This window comes from Xenia sp. Carnegie-2017, unplaced genomic scaffold, assembly GCF_021976095.1.
Source record: "Xenia sp. Carnegie-2017 unplaced genomic scaffold, XeniaSp_v1 HiC_scaffold_23, whole genome shotgun sequence".
In the NCBI taxonomy this organism is placed as follows: Eukaryota; Metazoa; Cnidaria; class Anthozoa; order Malacalcyonacea; family Xeniidae; genus Xenia; species Xenia sp. Carnegie-2017.
The window spans coordinates 12,414,500-12,429,822 of record NW_025813486.1 but is presented as its reverse complement, the minus strand read 5'-3'; the positions used below and the strand labels follow the sequence as shown (position 1 = coordinate 12,429,822).

General features: G+C 35.5%; 3 protein-coding genes and 2 long non-coding RNA genes across 5 annotated transcripts in view; 3 read left to right on the top strand and 2 right to left on the bottom strand.

The window, feature by feature from the left end:
• Positions 1–1,673: 1,673 nt before the first annotated feature.
• LOC124447995 overlaps positions 1,674–15,323 on the bottom strand; it is a 17,945-nt gene continuing 4,295 nt past the window's right edge. Inside the window, exon 3 of the long non-coding RNA XR_006948902.1 lies at positions 1,674–1,684. This is a non-coding gene — a long non-coding RNA (uncharacterized LOC124447995). The remainder of the gene's footprint in view (positions 1,685–15,323) is intronic.
• Positions 3,246–3,895, top strand: LOC124447996. The gene is made up of 2 exons (XR_006948903.1): positions 3,246–3,288; positions 3,545–3,895. It is a non-coding gene; the product is annotated as an uncharacterized LOC124447996 (long non-coding RNA).
• Positions 4,598–6,119, bottom strand: LOC124447994 (DCN1-like protein 3). The gene has a single exon (XM_046999005.1). It carries the CDS (start codon positions 6,027–6,029, stop codon positions 5,193–5,195), a length of 837 nt encoding a protein of 278 aa, XP_046854961.1. The 5' UTR covers positions 6,030–6,119; the 3' UTR covers positions 4,598–5,192.
• On the top strand, positions 6,289–10,690 carry LOC124447993. Its single transcript, XM_046999004.1, has 2 exons — positions 6,289–6,858; positions 9,153–10,690. Exon 2 carries the CDS (start codon positions 9,668–9,670, stop codon positions 10,556–10,558), a length of 891 nt encoding a protein of 296 aa, XP_046854960.1. The 5' UTR covers positions 6,289–6,858; positions 9,153–9,667; the 3' UTR covers positions 10,559–10,690.
• LOC124447992 overlaps positions 14,629–15,323 on the top strand; it is a 16,409-nt gene continuing 15,714 nt past the window's right edge. The window contains exon 1 of the mRNA XM_046999003.1: positions 14,629–14,901. Within this exon, the coding sequence (XP_046854959.1) occupies positions 14,859–14,901 (43 nt within the window). The 5' untranslated portion in view covers positions 14,629–14,858. The remainder of the gene's footprint in view (positions 14,902–15,323) is intronic.

The following is a 15,323-nucleotide window of genomic DNA, read 5'->3' as shown; positions in this document are numbered from 1 at the left end:
AGCTCGTGCAAACAGACGTTCGTACAATCATTAAAAACAGAGCTGCACGAAACTGTTTCCACTATTTGCCTATACCTATGTCTCTTAAAAGCATCATTTAGTTTCGTTTTTATTTCAGCTTTTTCAATGTTTATTTTTCGACGTAGAATAAGAGTATTTTACGAACGGACTAAAAGCATTTTATTTGCGCGTTTTGCGTCCGCCGTCCGCGTCCGTTGTCCGTGTCCGCTTTTTATCTACACCCTATTTAAGTGTCTTTGTTAATTTTTACAGTGTAGGTGTTCGTAATCCACAGAAGCCATTGTGAAATATGTGATTTGAAAGATGGGTTTTGAAATGTCGTTTTTAAATCATAGCATTTCCAAACTCATTTTTACCACAATTCTGAATATTTTAGATGCATCTTTCACGTTTTCCAAAAGTTAAACCGGCATCTTGTCAGTGTCTGCGGTTGCCTGTTGTTCCTCGCCCACATTTGTAATTGAATGTACAACCATGTAAACATGTTTTTAAGTGTGAGTCTTTTGGAAGGAGAGTTGCTATAAAGAGAAATTTCTCGAAGCCTTTTGTAGTTAGAAAATTGATTTATATATTCGGGCGATTAAAAGCCCTAATTATGTTTTCAGTTTGCTTTAGGCGTGTTTGGCGTGGTAAACCTTGAAAGACTACCCTACTGTTAATTGACAAAACTCTTATGTTGGAATAATAATCCCGTATTTTTAAACAAAGCAGACAAGCACTCCCTTAAGGTCTTCATCGGATAAAGGCATCATAATCGACCGCACATCTGCTGATCTGCAAAAAATTCCTCTCAGGAAATACGTGTATAAATTACACGAATCTTCAAGGTAAGATTGCTTTTGTATCAAAGCAACATCATACTCTAAATGAAAATTCAGGCATCATGGAAATTTGTAAAAAATCTACAGATGGTCATCAATTAAATTGTCAGGAAGATTATTTCAAAATCTGCAGGCACGTGCGTATCGTCATAAAACTCTGGCAATATTTGCTGGAAATCCGGTAACAATTACGTCATTGAACTTTGAATATTTGCCGATTCCCCAGAGGGCAGTTTTTCTAGGAAAAATGGGATATATTTCAGAGGATATATTTTAGAGGAAGGGGGATAGAGGATTGACCAGATTCATATATTGCAACGCAAATAATTATAACAATTTAATAATACACAAGATCAAGACTCAAAATAATAACCTGAGTATCCAAATCTAGCCTTTAGCACATAATAAGAAATAAAGCAATTTTTGCAACGTTAGTGAATTAAGAACACAACAATAAATTTCACGAAACGCAATTCTTTGCGTCAAAACTATGTCATCAAAATTTCAATTCAGTGACTAAATTCAGTACAAAGTATTTCAAATACACATATACATCGCAATAGAGAATGGTTAAATGCATGCATTTCAAAATCAAGGTATTGCATAACGCGATGTATGAGCTAAAGCCTGTTTTCTGCTAACCACGTATCGTAACGTATTTTAGCAAAACGTAACATGGCGCACGCCGGCTTATGAATTTGATGGTCAATAAGCACAAACACGCATGCGCCATGTTATGTTCTGCTACGATATGTTACGATACGTGGCAAGTGGAGAACAGGCTTAAGTGTTGCAATTTGCATAGAATGAAAAAAGTCATACACAGGGGTTGCAGTGGTGTCCTGCACAAGCTTTGATAATTTGATATTAATGAAAAATGTTGTTGCATTAAAATATTTCCAAATGATGCCCTATTTATTAGATGAAATCCCAAATCCACCGCTGAATTTGACGATGATACAACCACGTTCTGTTTAAAATGGACTTATCTTTTCTGCTGAAATGGAAAATATTCAATTCGTTTCATCTCTTACCCGGCAGAAATACCGGAAATCATTTTTGCTCGTTAGTTATTCCTAACTCGCGTGAAATTTAAGTATCGCAATTAGAATTTAAGCAGTTTGCGTTTGCAACAAAATCTACTGACATATTTCTACTGCAAAAACTGTGGCCTTATGCTTAGTGAATCTATTTGACCAATCATAGATATAAATGAAAAAGCCGTCTAGGATGTTTTCTTAAAAAAATGTGAGGCAGGCAGGTGTCAGTTTCGCGTAGGCGTAGCTTCGATGATGAATTATGACAGCATTCTGACATGACGAGATAGTTTGGTGTATTGAGATATAAGCCAGGATGAGAGCTCTCTGGAGTTTAGAAAATCTGAAATTTGACTCACCTTGAAATCTGACCAAAACAATTCAGCTATCGATCATAGTAGTAGGCAGAATTAGAGTAAATAAATATCAATTTCTGTGCCTCAGTTAGATATAATTGCGTATCCAAATACCTCAGAGGCAAGTTCGAATATTTATTCTTTAGTCGAAAGCATAACAAATAAAGTTGCACTGAAGATGTTCTGAATAATCAAAATGCTATTATTAATTTTGAATAACGCTGGACCCTTTACAATCCAATTAAACCAACTATTTGGTAGACAAGAATAAATGTTTTGTAGGGGTTTGCCCAAAATTCACTTTGCCAATAGCAAGCTTATTACTCTATCCCATTACATGCTGGTAGTCGAATGCCCAGACTTGAGTTATTGCTTGGCTGTTGACCTTTATAATTGCATACCCTCCCCTTATGTTATTTATAGCGCAAAAAGATGTAAATTAACAAGATCATCCAATAAGACTTTGCTTTAAAGAGGATAAAACTCATTTTTCTAAACAGTATACTATTTGCATGAAGTTTGAATTATACGCTTGAAAAAGGGACGATTCTTAAAACAATTCTATCCAGCCAGGCTTAATTCCGTGCAACCTGTCCTAAAGAATAGTGATGATAGCGTCGAGTTTTTGACCTCAATATTACTTTGCTTATAACATCCTCTTTTTTGATTGCAACACTGCGCGACTTTATTCAGGAGTGACTTCGCTTATATTTCTCTGGCACATGGAGCTTTCTGTTACATGTTTCGGTCATTTTTTGCTTGTGCGGTTTTCTTTCCAACATTAGTCTTTGCATTGCGTAATCCAGCAAATAGCATGGCAAGGTCGACAAGTGAGGGTATAATATTTTTATATCCATGTTATAATCCCTAAAAAAACATTAATTTCTAAGGAACCTAATCGGCGTAAAATTACAAAAATTTCCATGGTTTGTTTAGTAGATATAACAATCAAGACTGAAATGCTTCAAAAATATGAAATTTGATCATCAACAAATCAAAACGTCTTTAAGGGTCAGTTTAAAGTCATGGTTTTCAACTGGGAGATGTCAAAAGGTTAGTCTGATTATAAACTGATCGCGTGTCATTTTATATGTTGTTTTCCAAAATTTCACATCTTGTCATTTTGCAAATTTTGGAAAACAATACGAAAGGCAAAAACACAACAGAGCGAACTCCAATCAATTATTTCATTCGAAATCGAAGCAGACAAATGTATTTTTTCTGTTTTTAAAAAAAACTTGACGCTTCGTGCCTTATTTTCCCCAGCCCTTCATCAATCAATCAGTGTCTAGTGAATTGTTTTTTATAGACGAAAAAATGTTGACGACGGATTTGGCCTTACTAGAAGTTTCTAGGAAACATGGGCAAATGTCAATGTCTCGGTTTATGAAAGGTGATTTTGAAGAAAATTGATATAACGCACAATTGAAACGAAATGCCAAGACACATTTTTGCTCAATTTTCGTATTTCTAAACGCAAAGTATGCAAAGCAGATTGCATTTAGATGTCACCCCGAATCATAGCCATGCAGCAACTTGCCATGAGGGAAACCGGGTGGGGTGTGTGTGCTCAAATTCATGATATGCTGCTTTACGTTCTTTTTACGTTCTTTACGTTTTAGGTTCTTGTTTTCTACGAAATAAAACTTTCATATGTCAATGCAAGTTGCCCCTTATTTAGTTTATTGATCTTCCTACTCTCGTGGTTCTAATTAAAAAACAAACAAAGACAACAGGGGTTGTTCTTGATCATATTAACTCTGATTATGAAACCACCTCAGTAAAATACACATGCATATTTCATCAGGGGAACATTCGTGAACACTTTGTACGGCGGGGACTGCGGAGCCGGGGGCCTGGAGATGGGATATATCACTCTTCCCCATTTAGATCCCTTACTTGCAACAAACATCTGTTGTTTCGGCGGTCTATGCTGTGGCACAGGAGGAGGCGAGTGTTGAGACCAATTGAGACCACTACACCACGTTTCCCGTCGCAAATCGAGACTAAATTTTGCAAAATACCCACACAAAAACCAGTAATGTACTGGGCAACAATGCCGGTGAATAAAGTCTTTTAGCTGTGTGCAACAACAAAACGTAACTTGTATTCTTAACACTGGGCGGTACATTAAAGAAACTAATGTTGGTGTTAACAGCCTCGCCAAGATTTTTACCAATTCGTCAATGTGTTAGCATTGACTATAAAAATGTATCAATCTTGGAATTGCAGTTCGATGATTCAGTTTTGCAACCACAATGCGTTTGCGAATAATTTTTGGTAATTGGCATCATTTACAAGTTAATTAAAATGAATATTTTCTGATTGGCTCAGTCAGACAATAGCGATGAAACATTAGCTGTTCACACAATAGAATTATCATTTTGTATTTCATTGTACTTTAAACCAATCACAATCCCAAATCATAACGCTATATCACTTTTCGCAAACTTTACAAACATTATTACACAATGGAATATTCACTTAAAGGGGATATTATTCTCTGTACATAGGAAAATGGCGACCACATACAGAGAGTACAATTTTAATTTAATAAAATTAAACTTCATACAAACATGAAAAACCTCGTGATTCTTGTGTAAAGTTACCAATCAAATATTTAATCAAGGTCTATTTGGATAAGATTTATATGAACAATTATCTAAATCTTTAGACTTATATAAATTAATGTAAAAATCTAGAAAAGAGCCTTGATTAATTAATGATTTCTAAATTAGGCTAATCCTTAGAACCTGTTCTAAATGGATCGACAAAAGCTAAAAATTTTTGTTTAATTCATATTAGCCTGGGAACTTGGCAGTTGTCAATTAGTCACAATAGTATGCCATTTAATAGAACTACATCCAATATTTTTGTACAGGCCCGAAATCCAGAATAGTTTCTATTGGTCACACAATGCATCAAGATAGAGACACCATGTTTGTATGAAAAATGATTTAGTCCGGTGTAGTTCCATCAATATTGGGCATGTTAGTTCTATGTGCTTCAACAAAATCATCAAAAAGACTAGGCCAGGCTTCTGACTCATCATAGTTACTAAAATCAGGTTTCATAGATTCTACCAAGTGTAGGAACATGTTCCATGTATCTCGAGGTATCACTTTCACCCCATTGTCCTCCAAATACTGACACCATTTATCCATATATGTTGGTGCATCGTCACCAAAAACAAGCCTCCACAAAGGTATGGCCATATTTGTCGGCAGGTTTCTTTGTCCGTCCTCGACATCTAAGCCAAAACCAAACGTGAATCTATAAAGTTCGCGAAAATCCTCCCTTCTCTGTCGAACCTCTTTCTCCATGTCTGCCATACTGTATTTCATCGCGTTCAAATTATCAACTTTTAACAACCTACAACCTTCGACGAACTCCTTGCGCGTAAATCGGCACATTTTCGATGCTTTAAACTTCCAAGCAAGAGCAAGTACGCTGAATTCAGTTGGGTTTACTCCTAAATCTTGACAAAGACGTTCCATACCACTGACAAGGATGGAATCTTCACTTTCGTCTTTATATCTTTCAAACAATGTCTGTATTTTGCTTTCGTCGTAATCATCCTTCAAAGCGTAAGTACGGGGAATATCGACATCCTTTAACGACGGTGGATACGATTTTGTTTTCTTTTCGGTCGCTTCGTTTACGTCAACAGTTTGAGCACTTTCGACTGACTGGCTTATCGATTTTGTTGTATTTATGCTACTTTTCGACGAGCACATTGAGAGACACTTACCCATCATAAAATCGATTAAAGATAGGTCGTATTCACTATACATAAATGCATATAAGCGACATCATGACAAGACACCTAATGACAACATGTTCAGCGTTAAAATATAGAGAACAAAGACATTGACAATTAGCTCGCAATCCTTCTTCCGGCGGATCCTTTGAATTTGTAAACTGATAGATTGTGACGTCATTATGTTTGTTTTGTTTTCGTGTGATCTCTTTTACCAAATAAAACACATGCAGTTGTTTCATAACCATATTGTGGAAGCGATTTGTATTGATGACCTTGGCAGATTTTCTCATATCGATGTTGAAGTTTTTTTCATTTCTTCCTGAATAAACACTGGAGTTTGGACAGAATTTCGAAGCTGAAATTAACTTTAATCTGGATCATTCATCAACCGGAACTTTGCAATTTTGGATATATAAATCATTTTAATAGACTCCGGGGAAATCAATTGATTGTTATATCATACCACAGGAAGTCAAGGAACGAAATTACAATGTCGGTCATGATCATATTCACATATTTGACTTTAAAAAAATCTCTAACACAAAGTGTAGGAAAATTAACTATACGTGCACAGTCTACGCGGGCTCTCCTTAACACCATGGCGGCAAATTCACCATTAAACTTGTAAAGTGTTTGATTCTCCAATAAATGTCAAACATATTTCTCAATGATTACTTGGATCTATGATTAGATTGTTGAAGCCTTACTGTTTTCAAAGATTGAATTTTAAATAGAGTGGAATGGCTACCTGTGAAATACTTATTGTGTCAAAAATGACTGCTTACTTTTTTAGTCAGTTATGTGCATCTTATCGAGAGAAGAATTCCATCAAATTTTGTACATGAACTACATTTAACTTGGTAAGTCTGTACTACATATCTTAATTTGACAGTTTTATATTTCTACGACAGCCAGTTTGCCGAACGTTGCACAAAAAACTATTTCAGGGCTATGTATTTTATGGTCACCTGATGATTTGACGCGTGCTTTTTCAACACATTATTAAAAAAGCGTTTCTACATCACATTTCGAGGTTGCTTGTAACTTTCTAAGTTACATCGTTTAATTTACAGACTGAAAATTTTAATTTTGTAATGTTCAGTGTCTCGTTCAGTGTTAAAGAAGCGTAGCTGCGCAGCAAGTTTGGTCGACCTATGTAAATTTCTGGTCTTTATCTTTATATATGAGAAACATGTTGTTTCCAGTGTGAGAGGATGCCAGAATATTTACATAGCACTGCCAAATTTGCCAGCTGGCTATGCTAGTCTAACTCTTAATAGGTATCTTACTTATGTTTTGAATTTGATACTAAACTGGTATTCTAAATGTACTTCATATTTTTGATAAATTTCTTGCTGTTTAAGAATTATATCTTGCAAATTATTTTGTGAAAAAATTCATGGCTGCTGTTCTGTTTTTGCTGAGCACTAGATATTTCCAGCTGTTGATTATGTTGAAATGTGTCATATTATGCAAACTTTCCTCCGTGGAGGTTTTTCATCATCACAAAATGCCTTGTTCACAGAAAATTTTACTTAGTGAGTAGAATATATGCTATATTAAATGTGAGAAGTTTGGTGTAACATACCAACATATTTCTTTTGATATCATATGGAAAATACCTGAAAGAATTGAGAATATGGTGGGAATTTCACAGTAAAAAAGTAAAGCAAAAAACAAACTCCAAAAAAAGTCATCTTGAGATAGCAAAATATGTATCAGTACAAGATGCAAAAAAAACTATGCATTTTCAAACTCTGTTTCTCAAGGTGCTTTGTTTCTTCTTAATTTACTGTTTTAAATTGTCAGTTGGAAATGGTATTATTTCACATTAATCAAGGATGTTTCCTTCAAGGTGTTTTGACCTGTAGGAAAGATTTTGACTTTGGAATTTTTTTCCAGATCTTTACATGATTAAATTGAAACGACTTCACTTTGAATTTTAGCTGTTGTTTACCTACGTATGTAAATGGTAGAGTGAATCAATGGTTTGAACTCAGTAGTATTTTCACATGTTTGTAGACATAGATCATCCCAATTTGTAGAATCTAGAGAAGAATTATTGTTGTTGATTTTGACTGAGGTTTTGGCAACCTTAATGGTAGTCGTATTCAGAGTCAAGTGAGGAGTAAATGTTAGGCTCATGATATTTTTTGTCTGATTCATATATCACTTTGGAGTAATCAATGTCAATAATACCCAGTCTGCACTCACACATTTCTTCTGTTATGATGACGTAATGAACCAAAAAACAAATATGGTGAACCTGAGATTTACTCCTCACTAAACACTGAAGATGACCACTGCTAAGGTCGTCTAAACCCCAGTCAACATCAAAACCTTCCTGATGAGTTCCTTTTTAGAACTCAAATTTCTGGGAGAATCTGTGTAAATAGTCTTAATGACAACCGGGTAAACTACTTTTGAGAATTATTTTCACACCAGAAGTTGTTATTACAAATTTTATCAATGTGATGAAATAATTGAGGTGCCTATTAAATTGTAATTTTATCTATTACATATACCAATAAACAGTCTCAATGGAAGTAAAAATACGAAAACATATGCATGTGTGAATGTGCCTCCTTGTCCATCTGTTGAGGGTTGCTGTTGCACTTTAAAGAATCCCACCATTAAACATGGTATCTACTAAAAGAGCTTCTGGGATAAACTTGGGGGGCTTGGGAAAAGTTTTATCCCAAGACCACAGTGTAGTGAATATATAGTAGAGCCACTCCATTGAATTTTTAGTGCTGCCCATAACTTATTACGCATATGATTACCATAGTGGCAGCAAGTAAATTTCTTGTTTTAACCAAAATGAATATGTAATGGCTAAAGAAAGCCAGTAATCTAATTAATTATATAGCAGTCAGTTGCACACAAAGTGAACTTACTATATATTCCCGATAATTGTGCTCAAGACCACGTAATGTCATGATTTTAGTCATTGGCCACTGCATGTATGTGTGCAAGGTGTCTTTAAAGTCAAAATAACTATGATTAAATAGATTTTATTAACTTATTCATGTCAGAGAGTACGTAATTGGAGAAGAAAAATGACCCTGCCCCCTTTTTAAGCAGGCTTTGGGTCTGCCTACTGCGTTTTTCATGACTTGATGGATTTTATTTCTTGAGATATTTTTTATTCCAGGTAAAAATGTGTGATAAGAAACAGAGGGCAAGGACTACAATGTTGGATTACTTTCAAAGAGATTCACTCAATGACCAGAGCAAATGTGATTCTTCCAAAAAGGATGACAAAACAAGAATTCTGAACAAAGGCACCCTGCAATCAGATAAAGGTTTCACCTCGATTTGCTCAAATGAGGTTGAGAAAGTAGAATGTGACGTCATCCCATTAGAAAGGACGGGTGACGAAACTTCCCTTGAAGGAAATGATAAAATGGGTGATGATAAAAACATGGATGTAGATTATATGGCGAATAAAACTGGCAAAGAAATTAATTCAGTAAACCAAGAATTGCCTAGTTGTCTCGATCAACGAAGTAGCGATGGTAAGGTTAAGTGGTGTTTTGCTTGGAGGGGTCAAAAAAGAAAAAGAAAAACGAATTTACAAAAAATGATTCAAAGAGGAGAAAGAATTCTGTATCAGAAGAGAGCAAATTGAATGAGCTAAAAGGTAGAAAGTGGAATTATACGCTGGAAATGCTGGATGATCGCTCCTTTGACTTAGTTTTGCCTCCGGTCATCGACTATTCTGCAAAGTTCAAGAAAGATGTGCATTTGTGTTCTGCAAACTTTTCCGAAACACCACGACTTACGTTAGAAAATAAAAGTTTTGATGTTCATGAAAGTAGCGCTGCCGTTGATGCTCACGAAAGTATTGTGGATGTTGATGAAAATACCTCAAATGTTGACGAAGGTACCGATGATATTCACAACAATACCAATGATTTTCCTATGAATACAGTGGATGTTAATGAAAGTAACGCTGCTAATGTTTATGAAAGTACTGCCTTTGCTGATGTTCACCAAAATACCGCTGATGTTCCCAAGAGTACCATTGATTTTTATGAAAGCACCATTAGTGTTGATGAAAGTACCACTGATGTTCATAAAAGTCCCATTAGTGTTGATGAATGTGCTGTTGATGTTGATGAAGTTGATAAAAGTACAGTTGATGTTCTCAAAAGTACTGTTAATGTTGATGAAAGTGCCGCTGATGTTCTCAAAAATACCGCTGATGTTCATGAAAGTACCATTTGTGTTGATGAAAGTACTGTTGTTGTTCACAAAGTTGATGAAAGTAACGCTGATGTTCTCAAAAGTAACGCTGATATTCCCAAAAATACCACTGATGTTCATGAAAGTACCATTTGTGTTGATGAAAGTACTGTTGTTGCTCATGAAGTTGATGAAAGTACCGCTGATGTTCTCAAAAGTATCATTGATGTTCATGAATGTGCTATAAGTATTGATGAAAGTCCTGCTGATGTTCCCAAAAGTACCATTGACGCTCACGAAAGTACCAAAAGTGTTGATGAAAGTACTGCTGATGTTCCCAAAATACCATTGATGTTCACGAAAGTACCTTAAGTGTTGATAAAGTTACTGCTGATGTTCCCAAAAGTACCATTGATGTTCATGAAAGTACCATTAGTGTTGATGAAAGTACTGTTGTTGTTCATGAAGGTGATGAAAGTAACGCTGATGTTCCCAAAAATATCATTGATCTTCATGAATGTACGATAAGTATTGATGAAAGTACCGCTAATGCTCCCAAAATACTGCTTATGTTCCCAAAAGTACTATTGATGGTCATGAAAGTACCATAAGTGTTGATGAAAGTACTGCTGATGTTCACGATGTTGATGAAACTGCCAATAATCATAATAAAAGTATTACTGAGGAAAAATGCGAGCACAAAAAAGAATCTCAATTTCTTGAAAGCGAGGACTCCTTGAAGATAACTTTACCTGTAAATCAAATTTTAGATGACTTTGAAAGTGAAAATAACATTAGCGAGTGCCTGGTGAAGAGGGTTGAAGACGATTTTAAAATTTCATTTTGTGAGAAAACTACAAAGTCCGACTGTATGGAATCTGTGGAGAACAAACTTTTATCTGTGGATACGGTCGTAGAAAAGAAGTTGTTCGATGTTTTGATGCAAAACTCAAAAGCATTGTCTGCTACTCAAAAATCATCTCTTTCTGTGAAGAAAGTAAAGAATTTGGATGGAGGTGATTCGAAACAACTAAAATCGAGTAAGTCTCGACGTTCGTCTAGAATAAAGAATAAAAACAGGGAAAGTAAGAATGAGTATATCGAAGGGGGAGAAATTAGTATCTCTAGCAAGAACACTGACGTAACTTTTCAATGTTTGCCGAACGATTCTAATGTTTGGAACAATGAAATCAAGCAAGCAAAACAAAAGAAAAAGGTTATTGAACGAGTCAAAAACAGAAGTAAGCAAAATAGTGAAAGAATAAATCGTAAAACCAAGCACCAAGAATCCATCAAAGGCAATGATTGTCGATCTCAAAGAAGAGCGAGACGTATAAGGTAACATTTAGAAGTGTTTTTCATATTGGCACGTTATATTCGTATATTCATACGGTTTGCGAAATATTTGGGGCTGGTTAGGGATTTTGCTTGGTAAAATGGTTCCATGTAATGTAATTGTGCGCTGATGTTACATTTTTGATAAAAATTTTCTAGAAAAAACTTTTGATGATTGATTTTATTTTTGGAACGTGGACGGTTGCCCTCATCCCTTGGCACCATAGTGTTCGCCATTGCATTTTTGTCTCCATTTCACAATGATATAAAATATGCAATTGCTTTTAAAATATCAAGTTCCACTTTTTGCTCGGTCTTATTGTACAATGTCCTAACCTCTAATACCATTATAATAATAGTCTACAGTATGTAATACCACTGTAGATTTTTTTGAGGGTGCTATAGAAATTTTTTGGGGTGCGCACCTCTTCCACCCCCCGGGAAAATCTGACCGTGTACTTAGTACTTTAGTACTATGTACTTTAATTCTAAGTGCTGTAGTATTTTGGCTTGGTGAATATAAGAAGTTGCCAAACTGTAACAAACCCCCCTCCTGTTTTCTCTTATTTCTTCTCTCCCATTTCTCGAAAGCTCATTGATGAGTTGTGTTATGTAAAGGGTGACGTCATAACAACGTCACTAAGATTATCATCATCATCATCATATCTTTTCGCGCGAGGGCGATCCAAACTCGGGCTGGAAGTTTGGAAGTGTTGCGCGTGTTGTAGCAATCAGTCGAAATCAGGGACGGCACGTGAAGCCTTGCTACTTGTCCCCACTAAGATTATCAACATGTGTTTATGAATATGGTATCCGGGAGTACAAATAAATCAGTACTTGTCGTGATATAAGATACAAGAATGAGTTCTATTGTTTAGAAAAGAGTGCATCTTAAGTACCGATGACTCTGAAGACGAAATGAAAGACGATGGCGAAGGAAAACAGCGTGAAATTTCTCCTGTGAAAAAGAAAGAAAACAGAGGTATATATGCTTTAATTTGTCTTATTATATGACAAGTAAATGGTTTGAACCCGGGAGTACCGTTACATGTTTGTAAATGTAGATTGTCCAGGTTGATATAGTGCTGAGAAGGACTGTTTTTGTTGTTGTTGACTGACGTTTCGACAACCTTAGCGGTAGTCATCTTCATTTTGACTCTGAAGATGACTCTGAAGATGACTACCACTAAGGTTGTCGAAACGTCAGTCAACAACAACAAAAACAGTCCTTTTCAGGACTATACCAACCTGGACGATCTACATTTACAAACATATATGACAAGTGTCACTTCCGGCTAAATGGCGCGCTTGAATTAGCTCAGAAACATTTTTGCCTGTCCATTATTTTCCGCAATTGACTACGGTCCAAAAACAAACTTCGCAAAGCAAACAGCAAAACGAGAGAAAAACGAAAAAAAAACCATTTACGAATGTGAGTCGAAGGAGAAACACTCGGAAAACAGTTTAACTATCCTGACGATACAATTTGAAACGACTTATTTTTGACTGACGAAAACCAGTCTCGGTCCGATATTTCTTCGTAAAGACCTCGCGCTTGGTTAATAAGGGTTTATTATTTTTTTTGGTAAAATGAAGTCTTATGAGGGTCGAATGGTAACATCAACTTGGATTTTCACAGCCTTTTTTCCAAAGAACAAATGCCATGGCTTACCTGTCTAAAATTGAAAAAAACAGGATATTTCGTTGAATAGACATGTAAAACTAGAGTAAAACTAAAGCTCTCATATCAAACTGGCCTCGATACATTCTACATTATGGCTTATATTCCTCCGCAACGCGACTTCTTGTGTCATTACAGTTGGTGGAATTGCATCCAACGTCAGGCAAATTATATTGTACCAGCTAGGGCAGTCTATTTTTAAAGTGAAACGCTCAATCCTCCATTTTTTCATTGGAATATTTCCCGTGTAAACTCCTATGTTAATCTTTCTATGTTTCAATTGGATATGTACTTTAATAAAGACACCACACAATGTTCCCTCTTCGATAAATTTTTATAAGTGCTGAATTAATAAATCCCAGCCATCCTCAATAAGGCCATGTGCGATTACTCTCTTTTGATACGACAATGTGGAAATTGTTTTAATTACTTCACAAGTTAGCGGTTAGTAAGCCCGTATTAACCGAGCTTGAGGTCTTTACGCGGAAAAATCGGGCCGAAGCCACAGAGCGAGGTTTTTACCAAAAGGCAGAAGTCCGATATTTCTCAGTAGAGACCGAGCAAGCGAGGTTCATGAAAGGCTTATTATTTAGTATTATTTGACCTGAAACGAAGCTTTCTTTCTTTCTCGTCCTTGCTGTTTTGTACGGGTTGACTTTCACTTCTTTCGTTTTCGCCAGTAAAAAATATATCGTTGAAAATTGTATCGTCTGAATAGTTAAACTGTTTTCCAAGTGTTTTTCCTTCGACTCACATTCGTAAATGTTTGTTTTTTTTTGTTTCGTTTTTTTTTGCGTTTTGCTGTTTACTTTACGTAGTTTGTTACATTTGACTGTAAAATTACGCGTTGTCGACTGTGGTCCATTACGGGAAATAATGGACCAAATGTTCTGAACCATTCAAAGCGCGTCATTTTTCCGGAAGTTACGCTTGCCATATAATAATAACAAATAATGTTTTCTGAATAGTGCTTGAAACTTATTATGGCACTTTTTATTTGCTAATTTTGAAATCGAGTATTTTTGAACTCAAGAGACAATAACTGCTTTTTTTAAGTTCGTGTTACCTCATTCTTCACCTTGCAGTTAGCAAATTACATTACATGAGTCTATTTATTGCTGTGTTTAATCATCTGGGGTATTTAATTTCATGTAGAAATTGTAACAATATATCTCGCTGAGAACTTTCTGTTTGTGTTGTGTTTGTATCAATTTATTTTGATTTTACTCCATAATTATCAATTCTACTTTACATATTTTCGTTGATGAAAACAGTCGTTTATCCGTTACACCCATGTTACATATTTTTATAAAGCTCTTATTTATATTATATATTATTTGAACCAGGTCCGATCGCTCCAATTTTCCTTCCTGGAGCCTGGAGTCGAGCCAAGACTAAACTTTTTGAAGTGGAAAACCTGGAAAAGATGATGAACAAGGAAGAGGATGAAATGTCTGCTCAACTTAGTCGTGAGAGCAGACAAACAAAAAGCGTAACACCCTTCCTAAATATGATTGTTGATCGCGATATTTACTTTCCTATACCGGCATGTACTAAACCATTGAATTCTATGGACGAAGCAAAGCCAGCTCCATTTCCTAAAGTTAGTCATGTTGTTCAGTACAGCAGTGATATGGAATTGAAGTTATCGATGAAATGGAACAATTTGTGCGAGAAGAATTTTTTGTTGCACTTTCAAGTATGTGTGATATAGTAGAATTTTGATTGGATTAGGGTTGATGGATGTGCCGAATTCGGATACACGATTTCGATGTTCCTTAAGTTCCGATGTACAGTATCAAGAGTCCGGTAGATTTTCCCGGTTATGTAGTTTTTTCCGCTATTTACAATAAAAAGACGAGTTAAAACTAACGTGCTAAAGAGCACCGGAAAACGCTTCAGAAAAAACCAACTATTTACTATTTATTATAAAAGACTTATAATCTTTCATATAATCTTCGATCAGAGACCGAAGGTCAAGAGTTCTCACAAACGTCTCCAAGGTTTGCATAAGACGGTGCAAACACATATTAAACATCGTTTATTTCTTTTATAAAATAGCAATAATGCAAAACAGACAAATCTAAAGCAATCGTTTTGATTTTTCTTCTAAAACGTATT